The 27332-nt window shown below is 46.2% G+C and overlaps 1 protein-coding gene across 3 annotated transcripts in view; it reads left to right on the top strand.

Annotated features, from left to right (window-relative positions):
• CC2D2A (coiled-coil and C2 domain containing 2A) overlaps nucleotides 1–27332 on the top strand; it is a 404582-nt gene that overhangs the window by 278414 nt on the left and 98836 nt on the right. For all 3 annotated transcript variants that reach the window (XM_029590744.1, XM_029590748.1, XM_029590757.1), the window contains exons 25-28: nucleotides 2381–2490; nucleotides 2940–3036; nucleotides 19317–19415; nucleotides 22253–22429. In XM_029590744.1, coding sequence (XP_029446604.1) covers nucleotides 2381–2490; nucleotides 2940–3036; nucleotides 19317–19415; nucleotides 22253–22429 — 483 coding nt within the window. The remainder of the gene's footprint in view (nucleotides 1–2380; nucleotides 2491–2939; nucleotides 3037–19316; nucleotides 19416–22252; nucleotides 22430–27332) is intronic.

Below are 27332 nucleotides of genomic sequence, written 5' to 3'. Positions count from 1 at the left end.
AGATTGCTCCAAACCCCACTCATATTCTTGTGGAGTACCTCAAGATTCCATTCTCTCACCCCCCACCCTCTTTAATATTTATCTAGCCTTCCTAGGCTAACTCATGAGAGACTGCCACATCTCCCATTACTCCTATGCTGATAACATACAACTATTAATCCCAATTGGCTCAAAACAGGACCAAGCTATCACACACTTCAACCAAACACTAGAGAATATTGCAAACTGGAAACACCAGAGCATACTCAAGTTCAACCTCCAAAAGACAGAGATGTTCTGGATTGGGAAAAAAGGATACCAATCACCCTTTCCTGATAGTGACTGTTGGGGAGAACAACTCTTACTGTTAGCTCTCACGTCAAGAGCTTAAAGGTAGATTTTTAGAGTCGTGTGCGGGTGCACATGTGCACATGTTTGCCGGCGTGCGCACATGGACGCACTGATTTTATAACATATGCACGTCTTCCACCTTTGCCATCTCCATCCACGACTAGAAAACATAGCTTTTGCAACTGCTATCCAAGTCACTATAATTTTACATTTGGACTACTGTAATGCATTGTATGTAGGAATCTCCAACACCCTAAACCACTGCCTTAAACTTATACAAAACACTGCTGCTTGCATGAAAATGAATGCATACAAATTTTATTGACTCACCCTAATCCTGAAAAGCGTACACTGGCTGCCTACATTTTACCACACCAATTTCAAGATTCTGATGTTGGCCTACAAATCCCTCAAAGAGCTGACATTTACCTGCCTCCAAAGCTCCATCACCCCTTACAAGCCAGCTCACCCACTATGCTCACTGTCTCAAGCCTGCCATGTGACTACATCCCCTAGAACTATGCACCTCACAATCACCAGGAAAAAGAACTTTGCAGGCTCTGCCCCAGCCTTTTGGAACTCCCTGCCCCATACATCAGGGCAGCCTTAGATCACCTAACATTCAGAAAATCAGTAAAAAAAAAACCAGGCTCTTCGAAGTAGCTTTTGGCACTAGCCAAACCTAAATGCATAAAACCCACATGCAGACCTCTAACATATCACACCATTCAAACCACTATAAACAACCTTTGACATACAGAGGATACCAAACAAATTGCACCACTAAACTACTCAATCCTTAAGTTGTTCTTGCTTATGAGGTCCTATCCCATGCCACCAGTGTAGCAATGCTGACACGCCCATTGGAGCACCGCCAGGCGGAAGCCCAAAGCAGCTGCTGATATTGCCTTTGTGTACTGAAACAGAACCTTGACTAATTGTAACTGTTCCTGATTACTGATTTTATTGTTGTAACACCTTTTGATCTCTTTTTGTTGGAAAAGCATTTCCTAAATAAACAATGATGATGATGATGATAATTAAACCTATTCAAAACTTGGTGCAAAGTTATGCACATAAGTAACTTTTGGAAAATCCAGGTTATGTCTGAAAATCTTTAACATGCCTCCCCCTTTTCTCTCTCTAGAATTCTCCATTTAGTGTGAGTAAATTTATCAATGTAATAAAGTTGTGCAGATATTTTTAAGCAACTGAATATGCACATTAGGAGGAAAATTTTATAACAACCCACATAGGGCCAAAGTCTGCAGGCACAAAGTACCCACAGACTTTAGCTTGCAAGTTTATTTCAGTACACATATACACGTATGTTCAAAAAGTTACACCTGCTTCTGAGCACCAGTATTTTTTGTCTATACATTTACGTGCATACTTTGGCAAGTAGGTGCACAAATGCTTTTTCTACCCAGACTCCGCCTACAAGAATGCCACTTGCTAGTGCGGTTAAAAGTACACGTGAAATGGGATTTCACATGTTCTTTTCCATGCACAATCATGTAATTGATTTTCAAAGTGCTGCTTACATAAGTAAAACAGGCACTTTGAAAATCATATCCTGAACCCTCTCCATAGGTAAAACGGTGCTTTACCCATGGAAATGGGCTTTTATGTGGGTAAACATACAGTCATAGAATCTGTAAGTACATACTTCTAGCCGTAGTAGGGGGAGACTTTCTGAGGGTTGGGGAAGGAGGGATTTGCACTTACATGCATATTTTTGGATTTTCAAAAGTTATGCATGTACTTTTTCTTGAAAAACTACCCGGACAAATTAGCAGAGATAAATATGTGTGGGTAATTTTTCTGGGATAATTTTCAGGTAAAGTATGGACACACGTTTACTTTGTAAATTAGTGTAAAGCACTGCAGACTTTGCACCAAAGGAGGCAGTTTTAGAATTATCCCCTGAGCACATCAGGCCAAATTACATGTGTAATCCTTTATTTTACATGTCTAAGTCCCTAATAAGCTTATGAAAATGTATCAGTGAATGAGTGGAGTTTTGCCTTATTTTGTTCTTTTAATTTAGGTCTTAGTCCATCCCTTCGTAGAAGTTTCTTTCCAGCGTACAGTCTGCCAGACCACAAGAGCAGAGGGACCAAACCCAAACTGGAATGAAGAGCTCGAGCTTCCGTTCAGGTATCAATCAGGCTCCTTCCTTTTGGAAACTAATTCATCACTGGTGTGCAGAATCTACATTCATGTCAGTTTATCAGTACTTTTTATAGGAGAAGTGAAATTAAATTCTACCCAATGCTTTGGTTTGTAACAGTACTACTGCAGCAGTCTTACCAGGAAGGGTAATGGCATGCCAAAACGTGCCAATCATATGTTCTGCTGGGTCCTTTAGGGAGGAAGACAGTAATGTTCTAATGCTTGTAAGCCTAAGAAAACATTTTGCATGCTGCTACTTTTCTGTACTTTTTTGAGACTTTCTGTGAGACAGATGGAGACCTTGGCAACATGGGCGAGTTGTAGGAGCAATTACTTCACAAATTATGATACTGCTTTTGTTTGTAATGCAGAAAAGTCATTCATAGGCTATGAATTGTTTGTTTCCTAAGACTTTTAGTATTCTCTCTTTGTAGAGCTCCAAATGGTGATTACAGTACAACCAGTTTACAGTCTGTGAAGGATGACATGTTTATCAATGTATTTGATGAAGTTGTTTATGACATCTTAGAGGTGAGTCCAGGGTTTGAAGGGCAGCCAATACCTGTTACATCATTTGTCAAACCTTTAATTTTAGAATTAATTGAAAGGGAAAGTTATTCTTAAAAGCTCAGCTACATACATTTATTTCCTGCTATTCTGTTTAATGTAAACCGGTATGATTTACATCGGATGTAAGAATGTCGGTATATAAAAATTAAAAATAAATAAATAAATACAATAGTGACTGGGAACTTTAATTGCATAAAAGGAGTACTGATAGGTCATGTGTATCTTTACCAGCTCACTGTTTGTCCCCAGTTGACATTAACAGTCTCATTTTTACAATCTCTTTTGCGCCTGCTGTTGATCAGGAATGTAATAAAGGACATCAATTAACAACATTGTGAGCTTTCTGGTTAATTGTTATCATTTTTAAATCTTTGAAAATATAAAGTGGATGTCTAGAGCACAGTGTTTTAACTGCAGAAATGGGCTTTTAGAAAATTGCCCACCTGATATGCGGTAAACTTGTGCACCTATGTGATGTGAAAGTTTACCCAGATTGAGCCGAGCTGGGGACTGGGTTTGGACTTGCATACATACTTTTGGATTTTAAAGAGTTTGTGTGTAAATTTTCATCAAAACATTTGCGCAGACATTTTAGCAGATGTAACTTGTGCAGGTAGATTTGATGGGATAATTTTCAAAGCAGACTTCCTCTTCATCCAGTCAGACCATTCTAGATGAATGGATCGTTTATTTATTTATTTATTATTTTTATATACCGACATTCAATCTGAGTTCCCTGTATGAACCAGGATCAGTACAGACGGTGGGTTATGTCCCCCATCCAGCAAGGTAGACTCTGTCTACCTTGCCCCCCCCCGGGCCCCTCCTCATTTACTACAGATTTTGTGCTTCTAATGCACAATGCTTATTTGGCAAGAATGTCTCAGCCCCCAGACCCCATGACAGGACCCCCGCCCCCCAAGGTGCACAGGGTGGCGGATAACTCTGGGGGAGCCTTCCAGGCAGCCCAGGACATGGGGGAGGGGGCATCAGGGACCCCCCAGGGGGGTCTCCCGGCTGGGGCTCGCACTCCCCCTGGCAGAGGGAGTTGCTCCGGCTCCAGATCCCGGACTAGGCGAGCCCCTGCTTGGCCTGGATGACCCACTGCTCATGGCACAGATGGAAGGAGACGATCCGAGGGTTCTACGGATTTTCCAGAGGGACGAGTTGGATGCCCTCATCCCGCATATCCTCCAAGAGTTAGACATTGAGGCCCCCCAGGAGCCGCCTGGACCCTCTACCTCAAGAAAGAAAGGGGACCCAGTACTAGCGGGGCTGCGCCCCCCCGTCAAGAGCCTTTCCTACCCATCCTACCTTTCTACAACTGTTAGCCAGAGAATGGGATGCGCCCGAAGCTTCATTGAAGGTTAGCAGGGTGATGGATAAGCTATACCCTCTTCCCGAAGACTTCTTGGATCTTCTTAAGGTCCCGCAGGTAGACTCTGCAGTATCGGCTGTCACAAAGCGGACAACAATTCCGGTCATGGGTGGCACGGCCCTGCGGGGGATATTCAAGACAGGAAGCTGGAGGTCTACCTCAAAAGGGTATTTGAGGTCTCCGCTCTGGGGGTCTGAGCGGCCATCTGTAGCTCCCTCACACAAAGGGCGGGGCTCCGTTGGGTTCAGCAACTTCTTACCTCTTAGGGACTACCGCCGGAGGAAGCAAGTCAGGCAGACCACCTTGAGGCGGTCATCGCCTATGGAACGGACGCCCTGTACGATCTCCTGTGAGTTCTGGTGAGGTCATTGGTCTCTGTAGTCTTGGCACGCCGTCTTCTTTGGCTTCGTAACTGGTTGGCAGACTCTTCTTCTAAGTCACGGCTAGGATCACTCCCCTTTAAAGGAAAATTCCTATTCGGGGAGGATCTGGACCAGATCATCAAGCTACTCGGGGAGAATGCGGTACATCACCAACCTGAGGACCTACCACGATCCTCTAGATCATTTAATCCCTCTAGAAGTAGGTTTCGCACACAATGATGCTCCCGCACCACTAGACAGACAGTGCTTCAGATGCCCTCTTCCAAGTCTCAGTTGTGGATGCGTTCCTTTCGCGGCCGCAGGCCAACTAGGGACGGGGTGGCCCAAGGGGCTCCTTCCAAGTCCTCTCAATGATGCCAGTCTCACCCACTCCTCGACCCCCAGGATCAGGGGACGAATTGCTCTCTTCTTTGAGGAGTGGGCCCGCATCACCTCAGATCAGTGGATTTTAGACATCCTAAGGCGCGATTACGCATTGGATTTTGTTCAACCCCCAAGGGACAGGTTCCTCTTCTCGCCCTGCGGAACCCCTCAAAGCAACTCATTGTTCGCCAGACGCTCGACAGACTCCTCGCACTCGGGGCCATCATTCCAGTGCCTCCCACGGAGGTGGGATCAGAACATTATTCCATCTACTTTGTGATACCCAAGAAAAAGGGATCCTTCCGCCCGATATTGGATCTCAAGGTGGTCAACAAGTCTCTCAAGGTCCTTCATTTCCTTGCGTTCTGTGATCGCGGCAGTTCATCAGGAGGAATTCCTTGCCTCGCTGGACCTGACGGAGGCTTACCTTCACATTCCTATCCTCAAAGCGCATCAGCGTTTCCTCCACTTCAAGATACTAGGTCAGCATTTCCAATTCCAGGCCCTCCCGTTCGGTCAGGCGACCGCCCCCCGAACATTCACGAAGGTAATGGTGGTGGTGGCGGCAGCTCTCCAACACGAAGGGATCCTCGTTCACTCATATCTGGACAACTGGCTCATCTGCGCAAAAACACTGACACAGGGTCATGTGGCGGTCACCCGGGTGGTTCTACTTCTCCAATCCCTCAGTTGGGTTGTCAACTTCACCAAGAGCAGTCTTATTCCGTCACAGTCTTTGGACTTCCTGGGTGCACGCTTCGACACAGCCAGGGGCAAGGTCTTCCTATGACCAGATCGTGCACAGTCATTCCGGGAGCAGCTTCATTGCTTCTGTTGCCTCCCTTTTCCCACAGCCTGGGACTACCTACAGATCCTGGGATCCATGGCATCCACTATCGATCTCGTACCTTGGGCGTTCGCACATATGCGCCCACTACAACGGGCGTTTCTCGCTGGAAACCGGTGTCGCATGAGTACCAGGTCGTCCTCCCATTTCCCCAGCTCGCCAGGGACAGCTTCCTTTGGTGGCTAAACCCACTCCACTTGGCACGGGGCATGCCCCTTGAAATCCCAGACTGGGTGGTGGTCACCACAGATGCCAGCCTGGCTGGCTGGGGGGCAGTCTGCCAGACGAGTTCAGCACAGGATCTGTGGACCAAGGCTCAAGCGGCATGGCCCATCAATCGCCTGGAAACGAGGGCAGTACATCTGGCACTAGAGCGGTTCCTTCCCCTCGTTCAGCACCGGGCGGTCAGGATCCTCTCGGACAACGCGACCACAGTAGCGTACATCAACCGCCACGGGGGCACGAGGAGTCGACATGTCTCGTTGGAAACAGACCACCTGATGTCATGGGCGGAGATCCATCTCTCTCACCTCGCAGCCTCCCATATTGCGGGCATAGACAACATTCAGGCGGACTTCCTGAGTCGACAACTCTGGATCCTGGGGAGTGGGAACTCTCCGAGGAGGCGATGCAGCTTCTCATTCATCACTGGGAGACCCCCCACCTAGATCTCATGGCCACTTTTCACAACACCAAAGCACCGCGATTCTTCAGTCGCAGAAGGGACCACAGTGCAGAAGGCGTGTACGCGCTGGTCCTTCCTTGGCTGCGTCATCTACTCCTCTACGTGTTTCCTCCGTGGCCACTAGTGGGCAAGGTTCTCCGAAGAACAGAGGCCCACCGGGGTCCGGTGATCCTGGTCGCACCAGAATGGCCACGGTGTCCTTGGTTCGCAGACTTAATCAACCTCGCGGCGGACGGTCCTCTATGCCTGGGCCACCTGCCGCGCCTACTACGCCAAGGCCCAGTATTTTTCGACCAGGCAGAATGCTTCTATCTTGCGGCCTGGCTTTTGTAGGTGGCGACTCCGGCGCTGAGGATACCTGGAGGCCGTAATCACGACTCTTCTGAAGGCTAGGAAAACATCAACCTCCATCGCTTATGTACAGGTCTGGAAAGTTTTCGAATCCTGGTGCATTCCTCATTCCACACAGCCGAGATCAGCCTCCGTGTCTCAGATCCTTGCGTTTCTTCAGGACAGTTTAGATAAGAGTCTCGCTTACAACTCCTTGAGGGTCCAAGTCTCGGTTCTTGGGTCCCTGGTCCACCTGCAAGGGCACCTTCCGCTGTCCTCTCATCCTGACATAGTTCGGTTCCTCAAAGGGCTAAAACATTTGAGGCCCCCGATCCGGAGTCCTTGTCCCTCCTGGAACCTCAACTTAGTGCTCCGGATACTGGCCAGACCTCCCTTCGAACCTCTGCATTCCTCCACTCTCAAGGACCTCACTCTCAAGACAGTATTCTTGGTGGCCATTTGCTCTGCCCACCGGGTCTCAGAGCTACAGACGCTGTCCTGCAGGGAGCCCTATCTCCGTTTTTCTGACTCTGGGGTCTCCTTGCGCACAGTACCTTCATTCTTGCCTAAGGTTGTCTCGGACTTTCATCTGAACCAGACGGTAGAACTCCCGTCCTTCTCTACCAATGATTCACGGGAGCTCCGAAAATTGGATGTTCAGCGCATACTGCCTCGTTACCTGGAGGCCACCAATGATTTTCGTCTTTCGGACCATCTGTTTGTCCTCTGGTCAGGCCCAAAGAAAGGCCACAAGGCGACGAAGACAACCATTGCCCGATGGCTCAAGAAGTCTATTGTAGCGGCATATATAGGGGCAGGTAGACAACCTCCTATGGGGGTCAAGGCACATTCTCTTCGATTTCAGGCGGCATCCTGGACGGAAAGCCAGGCTGTCTCCGCCCAGGAGATATGTTGTGCGGCGACCTGGAAATCATTGCATACATTCGCAAGGCACTATCGTCTACAGCTATTCTAGGGCACTGCTCAAATGAAGCACTGCTCAAATGCCTCCTGAGGTGAAAGACCTCAGGAGGCCTTTGAGGTCTTTCCTCCTTCATTTGAAGGTCTTCCTCCTTCAAATGAAGGAGGAAGAACTGGTCTTTCACCTCAGGAGGCACTCAAGCCAGAATTCCAAATCAGCTTACCAGGTCTCAGTCCACAGCATGAAATGCACACCTGTAGTATCTGCTGGAGAAAGAATACTGGCAGGATGAGGTCAACACAGATGCATATAAGGGTGAAGTCATAAGAATATAAGAACATGCCATACTGGGTCAGACCAAGGGTTTCCAACAGTGACCAATCCAGGCCATAAGAACCTGGCAAGTACCCAAAAACTAAGTCTATTCCATGTTACTGTTGCTAGTAATAGCAGTGGCTATTTTCTAAGTCAACTTAATTAATAGCAGCGAATCTGTTTGACTCTGTCTCCATCTGCTGGTCAGGGTGCATGACCAGCAGATGTGGGTGGGCTCTAACCACTAGGCTATTGTGACCTTGGGCAAGTCACTTTACTCTCCATTGCCTCAGGTACAAAACTTAGATTGGAAACCCTCTGGGGATAGGGAAATACCTACAGTACCTGAATGTAAACCAATGTGATATAAGAAAATTATTCCTTACCTGCTAATTTTCATTCCTGTAGTACCATGGATCAGTCCAGACTGTGGGTTATGTCCCCCGTCCAGCAGATGGAGTCAGAACAAAGCTTCAGAGGGTATATATGCTATATACTGAGGGCTCCTAGAGGGTGCTCTGGCTTATAAGGCAGCACCCTCTAGGATCCCTAAGTATATAGCATATCAAAGCCATAAAGAGAGAAGGATGGATCAAGCAAATAACCAGGTATGACTATGAATAATAATGCATAGAACAGACACCTCAAAACTGGTGTTGGAGTGAACTTGCAAAAAGAACTATGGAAAACAGCCCCTTAAAGATAGGGGATAACAGCTGAATAGAGTAAACAGATTAACAAAGTCAGAAGGGAAGTCGAGCAGGAAACCCCAATCCCCCAAATTTCTTAGGGAGGGCATCTGGACTGATCCATGGTACTACAGGAACGAAAATTAGCAGGTAAGGAATAATTTTCTTTTCCCTGTATGTACCAGGATCAGTCCAGACGATGGGATGTACCAAAGCTTCCCTACATAGGGTGGGCCCCTGAAAGCCCTGCTCGAATGACACTGTCGCCAAAGTAGCCCGACATCGGTGACTGGAGCTGTAGACAAGAGTCATCCGGATATGGTACCGATTATGGAAGGTGATGACCCGCTGGTGGTCCATCTGTTCTGGAAGGAGGAACGGGGGCTGCTGATTCCCCAGGTATTGGAGGAGCTGGGGATTAAAGTCATCCAGGAGGACTTGGATAATGAGGGAGTGAACCCAGTTCTGGAGGGATTATGGGGTTCACTTAAGGCTTTTCCGGTGCTGAAGAAGGTGAAGGAGCTGTATGGGAATCTCCCGAGGCTGGCCTCAAGGTATCAAGGGCTATGGTGAAGTTATATCCCTTGCCAGAGCAGACCTTGGAGTTCTGGAGAATACCCAAGATGGATGTAGGTGTGTCTGTGATTACCAAAAAGACGACTATTCCGGTAGCGGGGTCAGCAGTTCTAAAGGATATCCAGGATCGGAAACTGGAGATTCTGCTCAAGAGACTGTTTGAGGTTTCAGCTTTGAGTCTTCAGGCGGCGGAATGTGGAAGTTTGATGCAGGGAGCCTTCTTATACTGGGTGCAGAAGGCACATGACAAGCGGTCAGGGACGTCAGTTGAGTCAGCACAGGTAGCCTGCTTGGAACCAGGAGTGGCCTATGTGGCCGATGCTCTTTATGACATTATCCGGACTTGCATCAGGAGTATGGTCTCTGCAGTGGTAGTGCGGAGACTCCTTGGCTGCGAAAATGGTCAGCAGAAGTATGGTTTAAAGCCCAGCTGTTGAATCTCCCCTTCAAGGGGAAGCTACATTTTGGGGAAGACCTAGAGCAGCTCATGAAACAATTGGGAGAGTCAAAGGGTAATAGGTTACCGGAGGACAGAAAGGCCGCTAAGAAGACTTTTCCGCGGCGAGCTTGTTTTCAGGAGGTGTGGAGGTTTCGTATGGGCAGGAGCCTTGGTCCAGAGTCGCAGAAGCAGAATTCTGTCAGGCAACAGCCCGGGACTGAGGCGTGGGGCTGCACAGCGATGCTTTTCTGCGCCTTTCTTGGCCACCTCTGCAGCACATTGTAGGTTGGCCTGCGTGGCATTCCAAAGTGAGTGGAGTTGTTGAGCAGTAAGTTGGGCAGCCGGAGAGGACACCGTCAGAGGTATTGGTAAAGGCAGTACTGGTTGTTTCCCAAAGACTAGCTGAAAGGGCGACTTCCCCGTAGCAGATTGGACATGTGGATTATGAGAGAATTCGGCCTTTGGTATTAGGGCTGCCCAGTCGTCCTGTCTGTCTCCAATGAAGGAACGAAGAAAGGTTTTCAGGACTTGGTTGGTACATTCCACCTGGCCGTTTCCCTGTGGGTAGAAGGCAGATGTAAAGTCCAGCTGAATTCTGAATTTTTTATATAAAGTTCTCCAATATTTTACTGTGAATTGGGAGCCCTGATCTGAGGCTATATGTCGAGGAAGACCATGGAGGTGGAAGATGTGTTGAGTGAACAACTGAGCGAGTTTAGTTCAGAGGGGAGCTTTGGAAGAGCCATGAAGTGTGCCATCTTAGAAAACCTGTCAGTGGTCACCCAAATAACTTGATTTCCATCAGACGAGGGAAGATCTACCACAAAGTCTGTGGAGATGTGGGTCCATGGCTCCTGCGGCACTGGTAGTGGCTGTAGAAGACCCCAAGGGTGACCTGGCAAAGGTTTCTGCTGGGCACAGGTCGGGCAAGAGGCAACATATGCTTGGACATCCTCTTTCATGCCGGGCCACCAGTAGTACCAGGATAAGAGCTCTAGCATGTGGGTTCTGCCAGGGTGGCCAGCTGTTAGGGAATCGTGCGCCCAGGACAAGACCTTCCTATGAAGGTGGAGTGGTACGACTGTCTTGCCTATGGGTACTACATCTGTGGCCGAGAGAAGGACTTTAGCGGGGTCCAAGATGTACTGGGGAACAACTGGTGAGTCCTCCGTTTCACAGGTCCGGGATAGGGCGTCCACTCGGGCGTTCTTGGAGGCTGGGCAATACCACAGATTGAAGTTGAATCTGCCAAAGAATAGCGACCAGCAGGCCTGCCAGGGGTTCAAGCGCTGGGCATGACAGAGATATTCTAGATTTTTGTGGTCGGTATACACTGTGACGGGGTGTTGGGCCCCCTCCAATCACTGCTGCTACTCCTCAAATGCCATTTTAATTGCTAGAAGTTCTTTGTCCCCGATGCCATAGTTCTTTTCGGCAGGAGAGAACTTCCAGGAGAAGTAGGAGCATGGTAATAGAGCTCCGGAGTCAGAGTGCTGGCTGAATATAGCTCCTACTGCCATATCCGAGGTGTCCACCTCCACCACAAACAGGCATTAGGGATCAGGATGGTGGAGACAGGGCTCTCGGAGGAAGGCTTGGAGTACTTCAGGCGGCCAAAGTCTGGCGTTGGCTCTTTTTCTCGTAAGGGCAGTGAGAGGCGCTACCAACTGTGAATACCGGGGAATAAAGTGTCTAAAAGTTGGCAAACTTGAGGAAGCGCTGGAGGGCACGGAGACATTTTGGGCGTTGCCAGTTTCGGATGCAAGCCACCTTCTCAGGATCCATATGGAAGCCGGTGATAGACACAATGTATCCCAGGAAGGGATTTGAGCTCGAACAGACACTTGTCGAGTTTAGCGAAGAGACAATGATCACGGAGGCGCTGCAGTACGCGGCGTACTTCCATGTGATGGGTGGAAAGATCCTTGGAGTAGATTAGGATGTCGTCAAGGTATACAATGACATTGGTGTGGAGCATGTCCCGGAAAACCACATTCATAAGGTTCTGGAAGACCACAGGGGCGTTGCACAATCGGAAGGGCATTACCAAGTATTTATAGTGCCAAACTTGCGTTTTGAAGGCGGTCTTCCATTCATCCCCAGGTTTAATGCGAACCAGGTTGTAGGCCCCACGAAGATCTAGTTTAATGAACATTTTTGCCCCTTGCAGGCGGTCCAGAAGCTCAGGGATCAGTGGGAGAGGATACCTGTCCCGACCGGTTATAGCTTTGCGGCCTCGGTACTCGATGCATGGCCTTAACAAGCTATACTTCTTTGCTACGAAAAAGAACCCGGCCCCTGCTGGGGAGGTTGAGGGCCGGATGAAGCCTTGTTCCAGATTTTCTTGTATGTACTGTAACATTGCCTGAGTCTCGGGCAAGGACAGTGGATAGACTCGACCTCAAGGCGAAGTGGTGTGGGCAGTAAATCGTTGGCGCAGTCAAAGGGCCGATGTTCCTGGAGAGTCTCAGTCTTTTCTTTAGAGAAGATGTCTGCAAAATCAGCATAGTGAACTGGGAGAGCCAAGGAGGCCGTGGCCAGCAGAAGTCGAGCTCAGGGCAGACCAGATCGGCAAGTGGAGAAACAGCCAGGGCCCCAAGAGGCGATTGGTAGGGTCTCCCATTCAATGAGTGGAGTGTGTCTTTGGAGTCATGGGAGTTCCAGCACCACTGGGTGGATGGCCTTCTCTAACACAAAAAAGGTGATCTTCTCCTCATGAAGGACTCCGGTGCGGAGTGACACCGGTGAGGTGACTGAAGTGACTCGGCCTGGTAGGGGGTCCTCCTGAATCGAGGATATCCATAAGGGGGGAGCCCTAGGTTGTACAGGAAGTTGTAGTTGCTTCACCAGGTCAGCCAAAATAAAGTTCCCTCCAGCCCCGTAGTCAATGAAGGCCAAGGTATTGAAGGATCCTCCAGGGTAAAGGAGAGTCACTGGAACGGTGCATTGGGGAGCAGGGTTCACACAGCCTAGGATCAGCTCCCCTGTGATGCCTAGCCTCGGATGTTTCCCCATTGCTCTGTGCACTGGGCCAGCAAGTGGCCCTTGCTGCTGCATTAAAGGCAGAGTCCTAGTGACCAATGTCGTTGCCTTTCTTCAGGAGTAAGGGGACTACACCAAATTGCATTGGTTCTTCTGAGCATGATGACCCCAGCCTGGGAGCCGAGGCTGGGACTAGTGGGCGTGAGAAGGAAGGAGCCAATGACACCGGCTTGCGCCCTGGTTTTTGCTCATGTAGGACGCTACTGTAGGTGGCGATCAATTCATCCAGATAAGTCAATTAAGCCTCCATATCCTTGGGAAGATCCCGAGCTGCCAGTTCATCTTTAATCTTAGAGGCCAGGCCCTCTAGGAAAATGTTTCAAAGGCTGTCCTACTGCCAGCCTCTCAGAAGCCAAGGTACGGTATTCTACCGCGTAGTCCATCAAGGGGCGAGACCCCTGGCGAAGGTGGAGGAATTCAGAGGCAGCCGTGGATTGACGAGCCAGTTTGTCAAAGACCTGCTTGAAAGTATGGACAAGCCGTGGGAGATCCCCCAACAAGGAGTTGCCACACTCCCAAATGGGGGAGGCCCACACCAGAGCCTTGCCATCTAGTAGAGACAAGATGAAGATCGTTTTGACCTGTTCCGATGGGAACTGTATTGGCTGTAGAGAGAAGCGCATGAAGCAGTGGTTAATGAACCCACGGCACTGCTTCAGGTCCCCGGCATATCGGGGAGGTGCTGGCAGTGGCACAGAAGTGGAAGAAACTGGTACAGAGGCTGCTGGCAAAGGCGAATACCCAGGCAATGGTGCCGTGTCCAAGCGGTTGGCCAGGCGCTCGACGGTAGCCGCTATCACGTCCAGACACTGCTGCTCTTGTTGAAGTCGTTGGGCCAGGCCCAGAATGGCCTGGAGGCCAGACAAGTCCGCCGGGTCCATGGCCTTATCAAACTGTTAGCCCTGTGGACCCTTGAGCCGGCATGAGCGCTGGTAACGCCCCTGAGGGTCGGCCCCCAGAGGACCTCGTAGCCGGGAGGCAGTACAGATCCAGGAGACCCAGCAGGAGCTTCACCTATACCAACCCCGTTCACCTCAGGTTGAGCCCTTGGGTGCCAGGGCCAGCAGGACTTAGGCAGGGACCAGGCTAGGGGTCATATCCGCATTTGGACTGAACACCAGAGGTTCCTGAGGTTCATGGTTCTGGGAGAACATTTCCAGTTTCAGGCTCTTCCCTTTGGATTGGTGACAGCGCCGCAAACGTTCACAAAGGTAATGGTGGTAATGGCAGCGGCACTCAGGAAGGAGGGTTTTCTGGTGCACCCATGCCTGGATTATTGGCTGATATGGGCGAAATCGGAGGTGGAGTGCCGTGGCTCAGTCCAGCGGGTACTACAGCTTCTGGAGTCATTGGACTGGGTAACAAACCTAGCAAAGAGTCATTTGAAGCCGACCCAGTTGTTGGAGTATCTGGGGGCAAACTTCGATATCCAGATAGGGAAGGTGTTTCTGATTACAGAGAGAGTCATCAAGTTGCAGAGTCAGTTCCTTCGACTGCTGCACCTGTCATTGCCCAGGGTCTGGGATTACTTGCAGGTCCTGGGTTCCATGGCATCTACGCTGAAATTAGTTCCATGGGCCTTTGCTCACATGCGTCCTCTGCAGAGGGATCTGTTATCCCATTGGAATCCGCTATCGGAAGAATTTCAGCTTCCTTTACCGTTGCCAGAAGATGCCAGGTCCAGTCTCTCATGGTGGCTGTCTCAGTGCAGTCTGGAGAATGGGATGGATCTGGAAGTGCCTGACTGGGTTCTAGTGACCATGATGCCAGCCTCTCTGGCTGATGGCTGATTTGTCAAGGGAAGTCAGCCCAGGGTTGGTGGTCGCCGGAGGAGGTGACCTGATCTATCAATTGGCTGGAAACCAGGGCAGTGCGAAACGCTTCTTCCACATGTTTGGAACAAGTCGGTGCAAGTGTTCTCAGACAATGTGAAGACAGTAGCATACATCAATCGTCAGGGCGATACGAAAAGTCATCTAGTGGCAAGAACTGTTCCTGTGGGCGGAGAAACATCTGGTGATAATAGCTGCTTCTCATGTCGCCGGGGTGGACAATGTGCAAGCGGACTTCCTCAGCAGACTGCGTCTGGACCCAGGTAAGTGGGAATTGTCGGAGGAAGCCTTCACCTTGCTGCAGGCAAGGTGGGGCAGACCAGAGTGGACCTCATGGCGACTCCGGGAAATTAAAAAACGAATTGGTTTTTCAGTCACAGAAGACAGGTCGGATTGGAGGGCATCGATGCTCTAGTTCAACCGTGGCCAGCATATCGGTTGCTGTACGTGTTCCCACCATGGCCTCTTATAGGTTGAGTACTGTGGCACATCAAGCTTCATCTGGGCAGGGTGATTCTGGTAGCACCTGAGTGGCCACACCAGCCATGGTTTGCGGAGTTTCTGCGTCTGGCAGTGGATGGTCCTGTTTGCTTGACCCATCTGTCAGGATTGGTGCAACAGGGACCCATATTTTCAGACCAGGAGGATCGCTTCTGTCTAGTGGCTTGGCTTTTGAGAGGTGACGACTTCATTTGAAAGGTTATTTGGAGCCTGTGATTGTGACTTTGCTTCAAGTAAGGAGACCTTCCATATCCATGGCATATGTCCAAATGTGGAGGGTGTTCGAATCATGGTGTTTTCAGAACAGGGTGCAGCCTTTGCAAGTGGACATTCCGCAGATCCTGGCCTTTTTGCAAAGCGGTTTGACTAAGGGTTTGGCCTATAATTCCCTTTGGGTCCAGGTAGCAGCCTTGGGTTACCTTTGAGGTAGGAATCAGGGAAGACCGTTGGCGTCTCATCTGGATGTGGTTCGGTTCCTAAAGAGGGCAAAACATCTATGGCCTCCAGTTCAGAAAATCTGTCCAGCATGGAATCTGAATTTGGTTCTTCATGGGCTGTGTGATCCTCCCTTTGAACCAATGTGAAGGGCATCATTAAAAGATTTAACTCTTAAGGCAGTTTTTCTGGTGACTATTTGTTCGGCTAGACAAATATCTGAGCTGCAAGTGTGGTCCCAAAGGGACCCTTTCTTGTGTTTTTTGGAGGATGGGGTTTCTTTACATATGATTCCTTCCTTTTTGCCAAAGGTGGTAACCTCTTTTCACCTTAACCAGGTTGTTGACCTACCAGCCTTTCTGAATTTGGCAGCCAATGCTTCGGTGGCAAGGGAGCTTCACTTATTGGGTGTGCGTTGAATTCTTTTGCGATATCTGGTCTCCATAAGATCTGACTTTTGGAGATCTGATCATCTGTTTGTTCTGTTCAGTGGTGCAAGGAAGGAAAATAAGGCTTCCAAGGGCATTATTGCATGATGACTAAAAGAGACGATAGCTTCAGCTTACATCTGTAAGGGCCGGTCAGTGCTGGAGGGGTTGAGAGTGCATTCCACTGGGGCGCAGGCAACCTCATGGGTGAAGTGTCATCTGCTTTCTCTGCAGGAGATTTGTTGAGGGGCGACGAGGTCTTCTCATCACACTTTTACCAGACATTACCGCTTGGATGTGTGGGCACCAGAAGAGGCGATGTTTGGGGAAAAAGTGTGTTGCGCGCGAGTTTTTCAAGTTCCCACCCAGAATAGAGGGGCTTGGATGTATCTCACTTCTCTGGACTGATCCGGGGTACAAACAGGAAAGGAAAATTGGTTCTACCTGCTAATTTTCGTTCCTGAAGTACCATGGATCAGTCCAGAGACTCATCCCCATCTTTTCGAAAGACTTCCTCGCTTCTGGATGTTGCTGCACTGGTATGTGATATACTCAGCTGAAGGAGAAGTATACATAGTTGGTATGTGTTTTCTGTGTTAAAGGGGTCTAATTCCAGGGGACTCCAACTTTGATTCTCTGTTCGCCTTATCGTTTATAGGGGGTTTGTTCACATAGACATCTTAGTTTGGGTACAAGTCAATACTGAGGGATTGCAGGTGGTACTCTCGGTTATATGTAGCAGTGCCTCAAAGATTTGTTCTCTGCCTCCATCTGCTGGTAGGGTTGCATAAACCCCACTTGTCTGGACAGATCCGTGGTACTTCAGGAACGAAAATTAGCAGGTAAAAACCAATTTTCCTATTACAGAGCCGGTGAATGGTTAAGTTATCCGGGTAAAGTAACCACATATAACTTTTCCTGGACATTTAGCAGGACCTGCCCAGATAAGTCAGCCACTGAATACACCTGGATAAGTGTGGGATGGCTCTTTTTCTAAATAGACTTTTATACATTTCTTTAGCCAGAGAGTGTTCAATATGTACACTCACCGGTTAACATTTAACCTTGCTTCGGCACTTCTCCAGCAACATCTTTTTTAATCCAGATAAATTTTATGTGCACAAACTTCATGCAGTCAGTAGGAGGAAATATTCAAATGTTTGGATTTCTTTTTTACAGGTAACTCAAAGTTACCTTTAGAAAGTCTTTGAATAATGATCTAAATGTTATTACTTCCTTTGGCTTATATCCATAAAAAATCTATGATTTTATCTTTATAATACTATGGGGCAAATTTTAAAAAGTTATTTGCTTCAGAGCAAAAATTGCTTTAGGTTTCATTGGCATAGAAATTAATGCAAAGTCTTCATTGACAAATCTGGAACACATGTTTTATAAATGTGTCTTTGGAATGCTTCCCAATCAGTATTTAAAAAGCTATAATTGTTTAGATATAAAATATTTGTCATTTAAATATAATTTTCAGAAGATACATATTGTGAATTTGCTTAATATTTTTTTCTAGTACATATTTTAATGAGCTACAGTTTGGTGACTAAAAACTTCTCCAAACCACCTAGAATAATTCTTGTAAAAATATAACATACGTGGTTTGGGACATAATTTTGACCCTTCTTATGCCAAAAGATATGGTTGAATGGTCTCTATCAGCCTATAACATCTTACTGATAGAAGTCTTATCAGCAACTGCCAGAGACTTCCAAACTTTTGGGTCCACAGGTGATGTGGATTGTGGTAATGGATGTTTTTCTTCAGGCTGAAAAGCCAGCACAATGGCCAAACTACACTTCAAATTAAATGTATGAGTTTCTGTCTTTGTACAGTGTTCTTCTTTCCAGAATAAGACAGTCTGTGGCTCCCAGCCAAGGACTGTAGCTGTAATGCTTAAGCTAAATGGAAGAAAAAGGGTTATAAACTGGAAAAAAAAATCATTGAATAGCAACAAGTGAAGGCTCAGGGCACCATAGCTCACAAGATACTGGTTCTGATTGAGCTGGAAGCTCAAAAGAACTGCTGGGCCAAAAAACTCAATCAATAAACTTAAGATATATTTATTTTATTTTATTTATTTAACAGTTTTATATACCGAATTTCTTGTAAGAAGTTACAAATCAATGCGGTTTACATTGTAACAGAAAACAGTGCCTCATAGAGTGCAAATTACATTGAACAAAGGAATACAGAACTAGGATCATGAAAACTGATGAACAAACAGAGGGTATAACTCGTAAAACTATGTAAAAATGCTAGTAGGGTGAAGATTCGGTTTGAGACAGAGGAAACTGGCAAATATATATATGAGGAAATTGGCAAATATAAATATATATATATATATATGAGGTCCATATTGTATAAGCTGTCTAGCATGGAAATTATCTGGGTAAAATTTCCTGGAAACCTTTACCCGGATATTTAGTGGAACATACCTGGAAAAGTGTTCTGCTCAATATACCCAGCTGAAGTTACCCAGCTAACCCTTGCACAGGTATTTTTTTGACCAGACTTATCCAGCTTTCTTTGTCCACACAGTGCTCAGTATCTTTGCTGCTTAGACAAAGTGAAACTGTCCCCCAGGAATGTGCCAGTTCTTCCTTTTCTTAACTGAGTAAAGTTTGTGCGGCCATAAAATGTAACTGGGGAGCAGGGTGCAATATTGGAATCTTTGGGTTTGTCTAGCTGACTCCAAGTGTTAGTCGGACTTACCCTTGAATCTAGACCTCATATATATTTGTTCATTTCTAGTTCATATAGATGTTCAAATTTGGAAACAGTAATATGTTTGGTACTAGATTTGTTTGTTTCATAACACATTTTAATGGAGAAAAAGTTGGGGATCAGGGAATTTGATAGAAAAAAATTCAAGATGGTGGATATTGGTGTCAAAAGTTCATCTGCCTTGCAGAATCTATGAGGAGGGTTATGCTGTCCTTTACAAGTCATGTGTTATCTTTGAGAGAATGAGAATTGTTTTCTAAATCACTTTCTAAATATTTATGACCCTTACTTCAGTTTTGATCTTTAAGGTATGAACACTTTTTAAAAAATTATTTTTAAGGATGACAGAGAGAGAGGAAGTAGGATTCACACCCGTACTGAAAGACATTGGTTAGGATCTGTTCGAATTCCTTTTACTACCATCTATTTTCAAGCAAGGGTAAGTGCAATAGTGTCATTGTGGAAACTTTAAAAATGCAGTTGAAAAAACACTGGGAGGTAGTAAAACATACTGATTCAGATTTCTCGAAGAGACAGAATGGAAAGAAGCCTTTCAAATTTCAGGCCCAGTGACATTCAGCAATAGCAGTCTGCAGCTCCTGCCAGATGCATTTTTTTTGTCCAAATATCCTAGCACTAAGAATGTAAGTAATCATCAGGCCGATACAGTAAGGTCGCGTAAGAAAGAGTGCGGTAGTGCCGGGCGCACCCGCGTTTGCCGCACGCACAGTTTGGTTCTCATACCGCTCGATACAGTATTCAAATGAGATGCAAATGCAAGCGGCGTCCAAAGTGCATCCATGAAGCGGTAGGAGTGCGTAATCCATTTTACTGTATAGAGTGGTATACAGCGCCTATACAGTATCCCGGGTGCGCTGGTACCTGTCATTTCAGATGCCATTTCAAATGTCAGAAAATGTCAGAAATGTCATTTGAAATGTCATTCCAACAGGTAAGTGGATGGTTTTTTGCTTTTTTTTTTTTCGCTGCTCGGACGTCATTCGTGGACCTTTGGACGTCCGGCCGGGCGCTCAAGGTCCGTGAACTCCTGCTGCCTTGAGCGCCCAAGCTGGACGCCCAAGACGCGACTTCGGGCGTTCATGGACCTTGGGCGTCCAGCTTGGGCGCTCAAGGACGTCCGGCTGGGTGCTCGAGGTCCATGAAGTCGCGTCTTGGGCGCTCCAGCTTGGGCGCTCAAGGCAGCAACTTCGGGGGTTCATGGACCTTGGGCGTCCAGCTTGGGCATTCAAGGACGTCTGGCCAGGCGCTCGAGGTCCATGAAGTCGCGTCTTGGGCATCCAGCTTGGGCACTCCAGCTTGGGCGCTCAAGACACCTTGGGCACTCAAGGAAGCAACTTCGGGGGTTCATGGACCTTGGGCGTCTAGCTTGGGCGCTCAAGGACGTCCGGCCGGGCGCTCGAGGTCCATGAAGTCGCATCTTGGGCGTCCAGCTTGGGCGCTCAAGGCAGGGGAAAGGTCCACGAATGGCGTACAAGATGCTGCCTTCAGCGCCCAGCTCAAAGGTCCATTCGTGGACCTTCGCGCTGCCTTGGGCGCCCATCTTACGGCATCCGTAGAGGCGTCCCTGTCTCCGCCTTTACGGACGCCTATGTTTACGGGTGCCCATCTTTCCAGCGTCCGTATGTTTACGGGCGCCCATCTCCCCGGCATCCTTAGAGGCGTCCCTGTCTCCGCCTTTACGGACGCCGATGTTTACGGGCGTCCATCTCTCCGGCGTCCGTAGAGGCGTCCGGAGACATGGACGCCATTCTTTACGGGCGCCAATCTCTACGTCCGTGTCCGGAGCCTCAGAGAGGCCCAGGGATGGATGGATGGTACAGTTAAACCGAAACATATCACATACCTCCTCCGGTCTTGCTGCTGGGTTCTCCGGTCGGATGGGTTCTCCTTGCTGCGGGCCCCCCCTGTTCACCTCTCCAATCTGCCGAGCATTTCCAGCGTTTCTCGGTTGAGCAAATCTCATTCTCCTTCTCAACCGAACGAAAAATAGCGCCAGAGCAATAATATAAATGTTGTCCATGGCGCTGTCCGGTACGAAGCTGACCGAACACCACACTAACGCCAGGGTAAGGGTAGCCGGTAAATTAGCAGGTTAAAGACGCAGCAAAATAGGTTAAAAAGGAGATAATCGGGGCACATGATACTGTATTGGAGGGAATAGCTAATCCGATCATTAACATATCATATACATGACGCTGGCAGAAAGGGATACGCGTCGATTTCAAGAAGCGGTAAGGACGCGTAAAACAGGATACTGAATCGCGGGTGAGACATACGCGTCCAAATTGTGCGTGCAAAGCGGGTTAGAAACAGGGTAACCGCAGCCGCGCTTTACTGTATTGGCCTGCATGTGAGGACCATACATCTATGTCCTATAGCAGTAACAGTGGAAAAGATGCTCATATTGCACTTCCAGTGGCAAACCAAGTACTATTGTTAACATCCTACCAAAACTGAGTTGCATTATAGATTGTTAGATAATAAAAAATGTATCAGTCTTAAAGTGTAGTAAATACCATATGCATTCTGCAGTATTTGAACAAACTTTATTTTCACTTCCTCAGAGGATGCCTCTTGAAGAACAGTGCATGAAGTGCCTGGAGTTTGCTTTACTTTGAGACAGAGCAAGTTAAGGGCCATATCAGAGGCAGTGCTGCACACAATCTATATCAAGCTGGCTTTGATTCCCCAGACTGGATTCTGCTTCTCAGGCTGGCCAAGGCTGGGGATGCTATGGTGACTGAGGGACTCTCAGACGTCGCTTAGTGTTGATTGCTAGACTCCAGATTCACATGTTCTAAATTGTGGAGAGAGATGTGGCCTGTGGCCCCTTGTCAATGACTTTCACTTCAAAGTCTGGGCTCAACAGGAAGGAGGCTTGTAATACAAAATGCAGAAACCCCTAGTTGTGAGTGATGCTTCATGATGCCAAAGCCCACTAGAGACCTATTCTAATTGAGTTGGATCAATTTAAAAAGCCAGTGTTTATCATTTGAGCCTGGGAGTATAGCCTTATTTTAATTGTCTCACATACTTGTGACTTCAGTATTTATTTTTTGTTTCAACATTCTTAACAAAGAAAACAAAATTGAAGAGAAGAATAACGAAACATTTTTATGGCTAAATCTAACCACAGCAAAATAGCATGGGAATTGTTCCATTTTTGATTTGGGAATACTTTTGCCTGAGAAGAGATTTAAGATGATTGCAACTATGTGACTAAAATAGGTATGTGCTTTTATTTATGTTTCCCAGATTGATGGCACTTTTAAGATTGATACCCCTCCAGTTCTTCTGGGATACAGCAAGGAGAGGAACCTAGGCAATGAAGGGGGCTATGATGCAGTTCGGAGTCTAAGTGAGGGCTCCTATTTAACCCTGTTCGTCACCATTGAACCTCAGCTTGTGCCTGGAAAATCAGTCAGAGAAAAGGTAGCTTTTAATTGTGTTTATGATTTCTTTCTAGCTTCAACAACAAATTATAGGTAATAATGTTTTATTGGACTAACTTAATTCATTTGCAACTAGTTTTCAGGAGCTACATTCCCTTCATCGGACTGCTGCTATCTGAATATGCAAATAAATTGTAAACTGGATTACACAGGGTCACTGTTTGCAAAGAGTTGTAAAGTAAAAAGATGAAGTAATATGTTCAAGGAAAAGTGTGATAGATGAGGGAGATGAGTAAACAGACTTTGCTGCTGTAGAAAGACTGACTAGTAGAGTGAGAGAACCAATGTCTCTGTTGAGTCCCTTTGTGCTTGCTTGATAACATTTGATCATTTTAGTTTCAATTACCTTATATTCTTTGTTTTCAAAGTTGTAAAGAATTATAACATACTTTCTGGTTGAAGAAATAATTTCAAATACAGTATTTTTCAGAGGCTGGTAGCACCTTATAGAATTATAGATTTCTCTGCAGACAGACAGATACAAATACAGCTGCACATAGGTGATGTCATTGTTTGCACTGACGTGGAATGTGCTTAGAGTTCAGGAAGATCTTGAAGGCTTCTGAGCATGCACAGGTTTTTCTGTGCAGCCATGGCGATGAAAGTCTTCTCAGTTGTTTTTCTTCCACTTGAAATGGTTTTTTTGCTCTCTCTTGCTGCCGAGGTATTCTTTTTGCACTTTTTTTGCATTCTTTGTCTCAAGTTGTCTTCATTATTTTCTTTTACTTTACGTCCCTTTTTGATTCTAAAACAAAATTGTCTTTTTTCCTCAGTTTCCTATTATATCATAAATATTGAAGGCTGGTAAGAGATCTTTTAAAGCATGCATTAGGTGCAGATACAAAATGGGATGTCAAGATCTGCATGGTCTCTGCCTCAGATGTTTAGGCCCAAAGGATGCCATCCAGTCCAGCATGAACCCTCAGACTATGAGGCTAGTGGCTGAAAATCCCTGCGGGCTTGTGCATTCAGGGACATGAAGTTGAAATAAAAGATATCTTCTTCCTCAGAGATGGAAGGAACTTCTAAGAGACCAGCACCAAAATCTAAAGGGTCAAAGTCTCGGAAGAGGGGCAAGATGACAACTTCCCCTCCCATCCCTCCAAACACAAAAAAGATAGGAAGCATTCTTTATTGACACCATAAACAAAAGAGCACCGAGGTCCATATTCAGCTGCTATCCAGTTGAGCTAGTTAGCTGAATATATGCAGTTATCTAAATGTTAGCCAAATAAGTTTATCTGGCTAACTTTGGGACATGTATCCGGCACGACCAGAATTAGCTAGATAAGTTATCAGGCTAGCTCAACTCCTCCTAGTTACACCCCCACACTGCCCACTACTTAGCCAGCTAATGATTTAGCCAGATAAGTAGTTATCCAGCTAAGCGGCAGCTACTGATCCTAGGCAGATATTCACCTGCCACCACTTAGCCGGATAAGTGGCACTGAATATGGACCTTACATGCTGAGCCACTTTGGTGCTGAAAAGCTGATGTCGTATGCACTATCAGCACCATCTGTATTTGAGTCTTCAAAGCTATTAGTGCCAAAAGTTCTCATCAGTGCAGTCACACAAGTTCTACATCTTCTCAAAGAGTTACACACCTATTCTGTTCCTGGAGTTAAATTCTTTTTCAATTGCACAACCTCTCCATCCTCTTCAGGAATGCCACACATTTGTTCCTAAGCTAAGGACTGATTTTGTACAATCTTTTATGAAAAAGATGCCATCCAATCAGCTCTAGCACTCTTTTCAGAACCTTTGATGGAGAAACTTTCTGCTATCTTTGTTCTCCCATCGTGCCTTATCAAAGAGTTCAGGAATCACAAGCAAATTGAAATCTCCTCATTCTGTAGCTCCAGAGGAAAAACCTTTGAAAAAGGAATCTCCGTTGATCATATCAGACTCCAAAGAGGATTCCTATTCCTCTTTTGAATCTTATTGACTACGTTTTTATTATGAATCTGCAGGATCACTGGAACTACCTAGAAGTACTACACCATCTGAAGATAGGTCATATCCTGCTTTTCTTCAGAGGCTTTATTTATTTATTTTTTTACTTAACAATTCGTATGATCTGCAGTTCTAACAATGTTCATTCATTGGGGAGAAAAAACATACAGAGCATCAATTATACCTACTCTTAAAAAAATTAGAATAAAAATAAAGTAAAATAAAAATTAATTAAAAGCTTGGCTAAAAAATGATTTTATCAATTTTCAAATGTAAATAATCAGACTCACCGTGGATTTCAGCTGATACTGCATTCCATATATCAGGACCATAATATAAAAAGCCTTATTTCTTGTAGCACATAAAGAATACTGCCTCACTGATGGTACAGGCAAAAGCAATTGGGAGAAAGATCTTAAAGAGTGAGTTGCAGCATATTAAGTTACCTTATCTTTCAGACCATAAGATTCAGCATAAATGGCTTTATGCAATACAATCAGTATCTTAAATTTTATTCTCTGAGCAATCGGTAACTAATATAATTGTTTTAAACTAAGTGTTATATTTTCCTTTGATTTCATTCCAAAAATCACCTATTCCGCAGCGTTCTGATTTAGTTGTGAAACCTTAATCTGGTTCTGGATACTTGGCGGCTCCTACCTTTTGACCACTATGTAGCTTTTCCTTGAAACTACTTTCCCTAAGAACATTTTTTCTATTTGTTACTCTGGGGATGATGCAGTTCCAGACCGTACCTTCTGTTCCCGAAAATGGTTCAGTTGGTCTGTTTCTCCTGCCCATGATGGGCAGGAATAGAAATTAGTTTGATTATTGTTTATGGCATACCTTGGATGTTGAGTGGCATTTGAGATGATATTTGGAGGCTACTAAACATGTCAGGAAGTCTTATTGATTGTTTCTGCTCCATGGTGGAGGTAAACAAGGGGAACTGAGAATGTGGGCAGCTTTAGTCCATTGGAAAAATGATGTCATCACAGCCGCCTGAGTGGTTGCCGAGCTTCTTTTCTCTAAATGAGTTAGAGCGCATTCCGCTAGAGCTCAGGTGCTATTGTGGGCGGAGCCTTAATTATTGTCGCCAGCCGAGTTTTCCTAGGCAGCGTTGTGGTCTTTCTTGAATACTTTCCCAAGCTTTCCTCTTGGTCGTTCAGGTTCTGTAGGGTGCAGCTTTCATGCGTGGAATCTTAACTGGACCACAGACAGCCTCCTGCCCTGTTCAGGAGTAGCTTTGGTACATCCCACTTGCGGGGATTGGCCTGCCTGAGTGCAGAGGAAAGAGAAATTACTACTTACCTGATCATTTCTTTTTCTCTAAGGAAGGCAGGCCAATCCCCGACCCGTCTTCAGCTGCCAGTTTTTGCCTTGGTTCGCTCTTTAGGTGCAGATGTTGCAGGGTGGTGTTCCTGCTACTCATTGGAGGACTAGTAAATGTTTTATCCGGTCCCTCAGTTTAGTGAAAGTTAATTCTTTGATCCATACTCAGTGTTTCTCTGGGTTGGAAGCATGAGTGATTGATTGTTAATAATCATTTCAAGTATAATAAGTTTGTCCACAGTTTGGGTTTTCCAGAGAATACTGGAAGGCTGATGTCAGGGCAGAGCTATATATCTGTGATGTCAGCTTTTACTCTGTCTCTGTCTGCTGGTAGAGGTGCATAACCCACTTGTGGGGATTGGCCTGCCTTCCTTAGGGGAAAGGAAGTTAATAGGTAAGTAATAATTTCTCCTTAAAATATAGAGATAAAAAATGTCCAGGAGATACCAAGATGCAGCTCTCTCATAATTCATTGTTAGTGGAATCAGCTCTAAAAAGAGCTTAAAAAAATTAAAAACCTATTCCAGTACTCCTCTATGGAAGGAATTTAAGTGCTTGGACAATAGAGGTAAAAAATCGTTGCAATCAGCTACCTTACAATTCAGGATTACTATATGTCATGTGAGGATGACCAAACAAATCTTCTGGGCTGGAGCAGAAACCACACTGACTCCAGCTTTTTCTAATACAATCTCAACTTTTATTATCATAAACAGCAAATCAACATACCAGTATATTGCCTACCTTTGTAGTGTACTCACAACACAATTTCAGAGAGGATCAGTAGCTCCTTGCTCCTGGAGACACAGGTACCTCTGATCCCAGCTGGGCTCTACTTCTTAACATCCTAGCAGGGTCCCGCCCATAGAGCTTTCTCCCTGTATGGAATTTAAGGTAGTCCAGGCATCTAGCCTAGTCCTGTACAGGTTAAATAGGGGAAATAGGATCCCTTCATCACATACCCCCCTCTCAAGCTTGGACCCATACCCATTGGTCTGAGTGTTTTTACTCCCCCCTGGATTTGAACCAGGGAAGGGCCTCACATCCCCATTCCCTTTCATCTGGCCTCCCACTATCTAAGCTTGGGGTCAGGGCTATAGGTTCAAGCTCACCTCCACACATTAAGATTACCCCAGATAGCTCTATTAGTACCACTCATTGCATCCTTTGCCCGGTGTCCACCCCATAGTCCTTTATTTTAATCCATCTGGAGGTCTTAATTCCACTTTTCCTCCGATAGGATTCTTGCGACATCTCTTGGGTGCTGCTGTTGTAGTTTATCTTCTACTTGTCTCCTAGCTTTTCTTTCTTTCTTGAAGGCTCTTAACTCCCAATTCTCTTTCCAAACCTAGAGCTCTTTTGCCGAATAATCTTGGAATTGACACTCCACAGATGTAATATTCTCAAGACTATCAGGCATTTCATCCTGTTCTTGTAGTACTTTAGCTACTTCAAATGTCTGGCTTCTCTGAGAAACGTTTCCCATTTTCTCTTTCTTTATTAGCATCTCCACTGCTTCAAGTTCTCTTTCAGTGTTCAAATATTCAAGTTCCCTTCAGAATTGGCATCCTATATTAGGTCAAGGTTTATCAACC

Source organism: Rhinatrema bivittatum, chromosome 1 (assembly GCF_901001135.1).
Source record: "Rhinatrema bivittatum chromosome 1, aRhiBiv1.1, whole genome shotgun sequence".
Lineage (NCBI taxonomy): Eukaryota > Metazoa > Chordata > Amphibia > Gymnophiona > Rhinatrematidae > Rhinatrema > Rhinatrema bivittatum.
The sequence above is the reverse complement of the archived record's forward strand: the minus strand, read 5'-3'. Positions and strand labels throughout refer to the sequence as shown.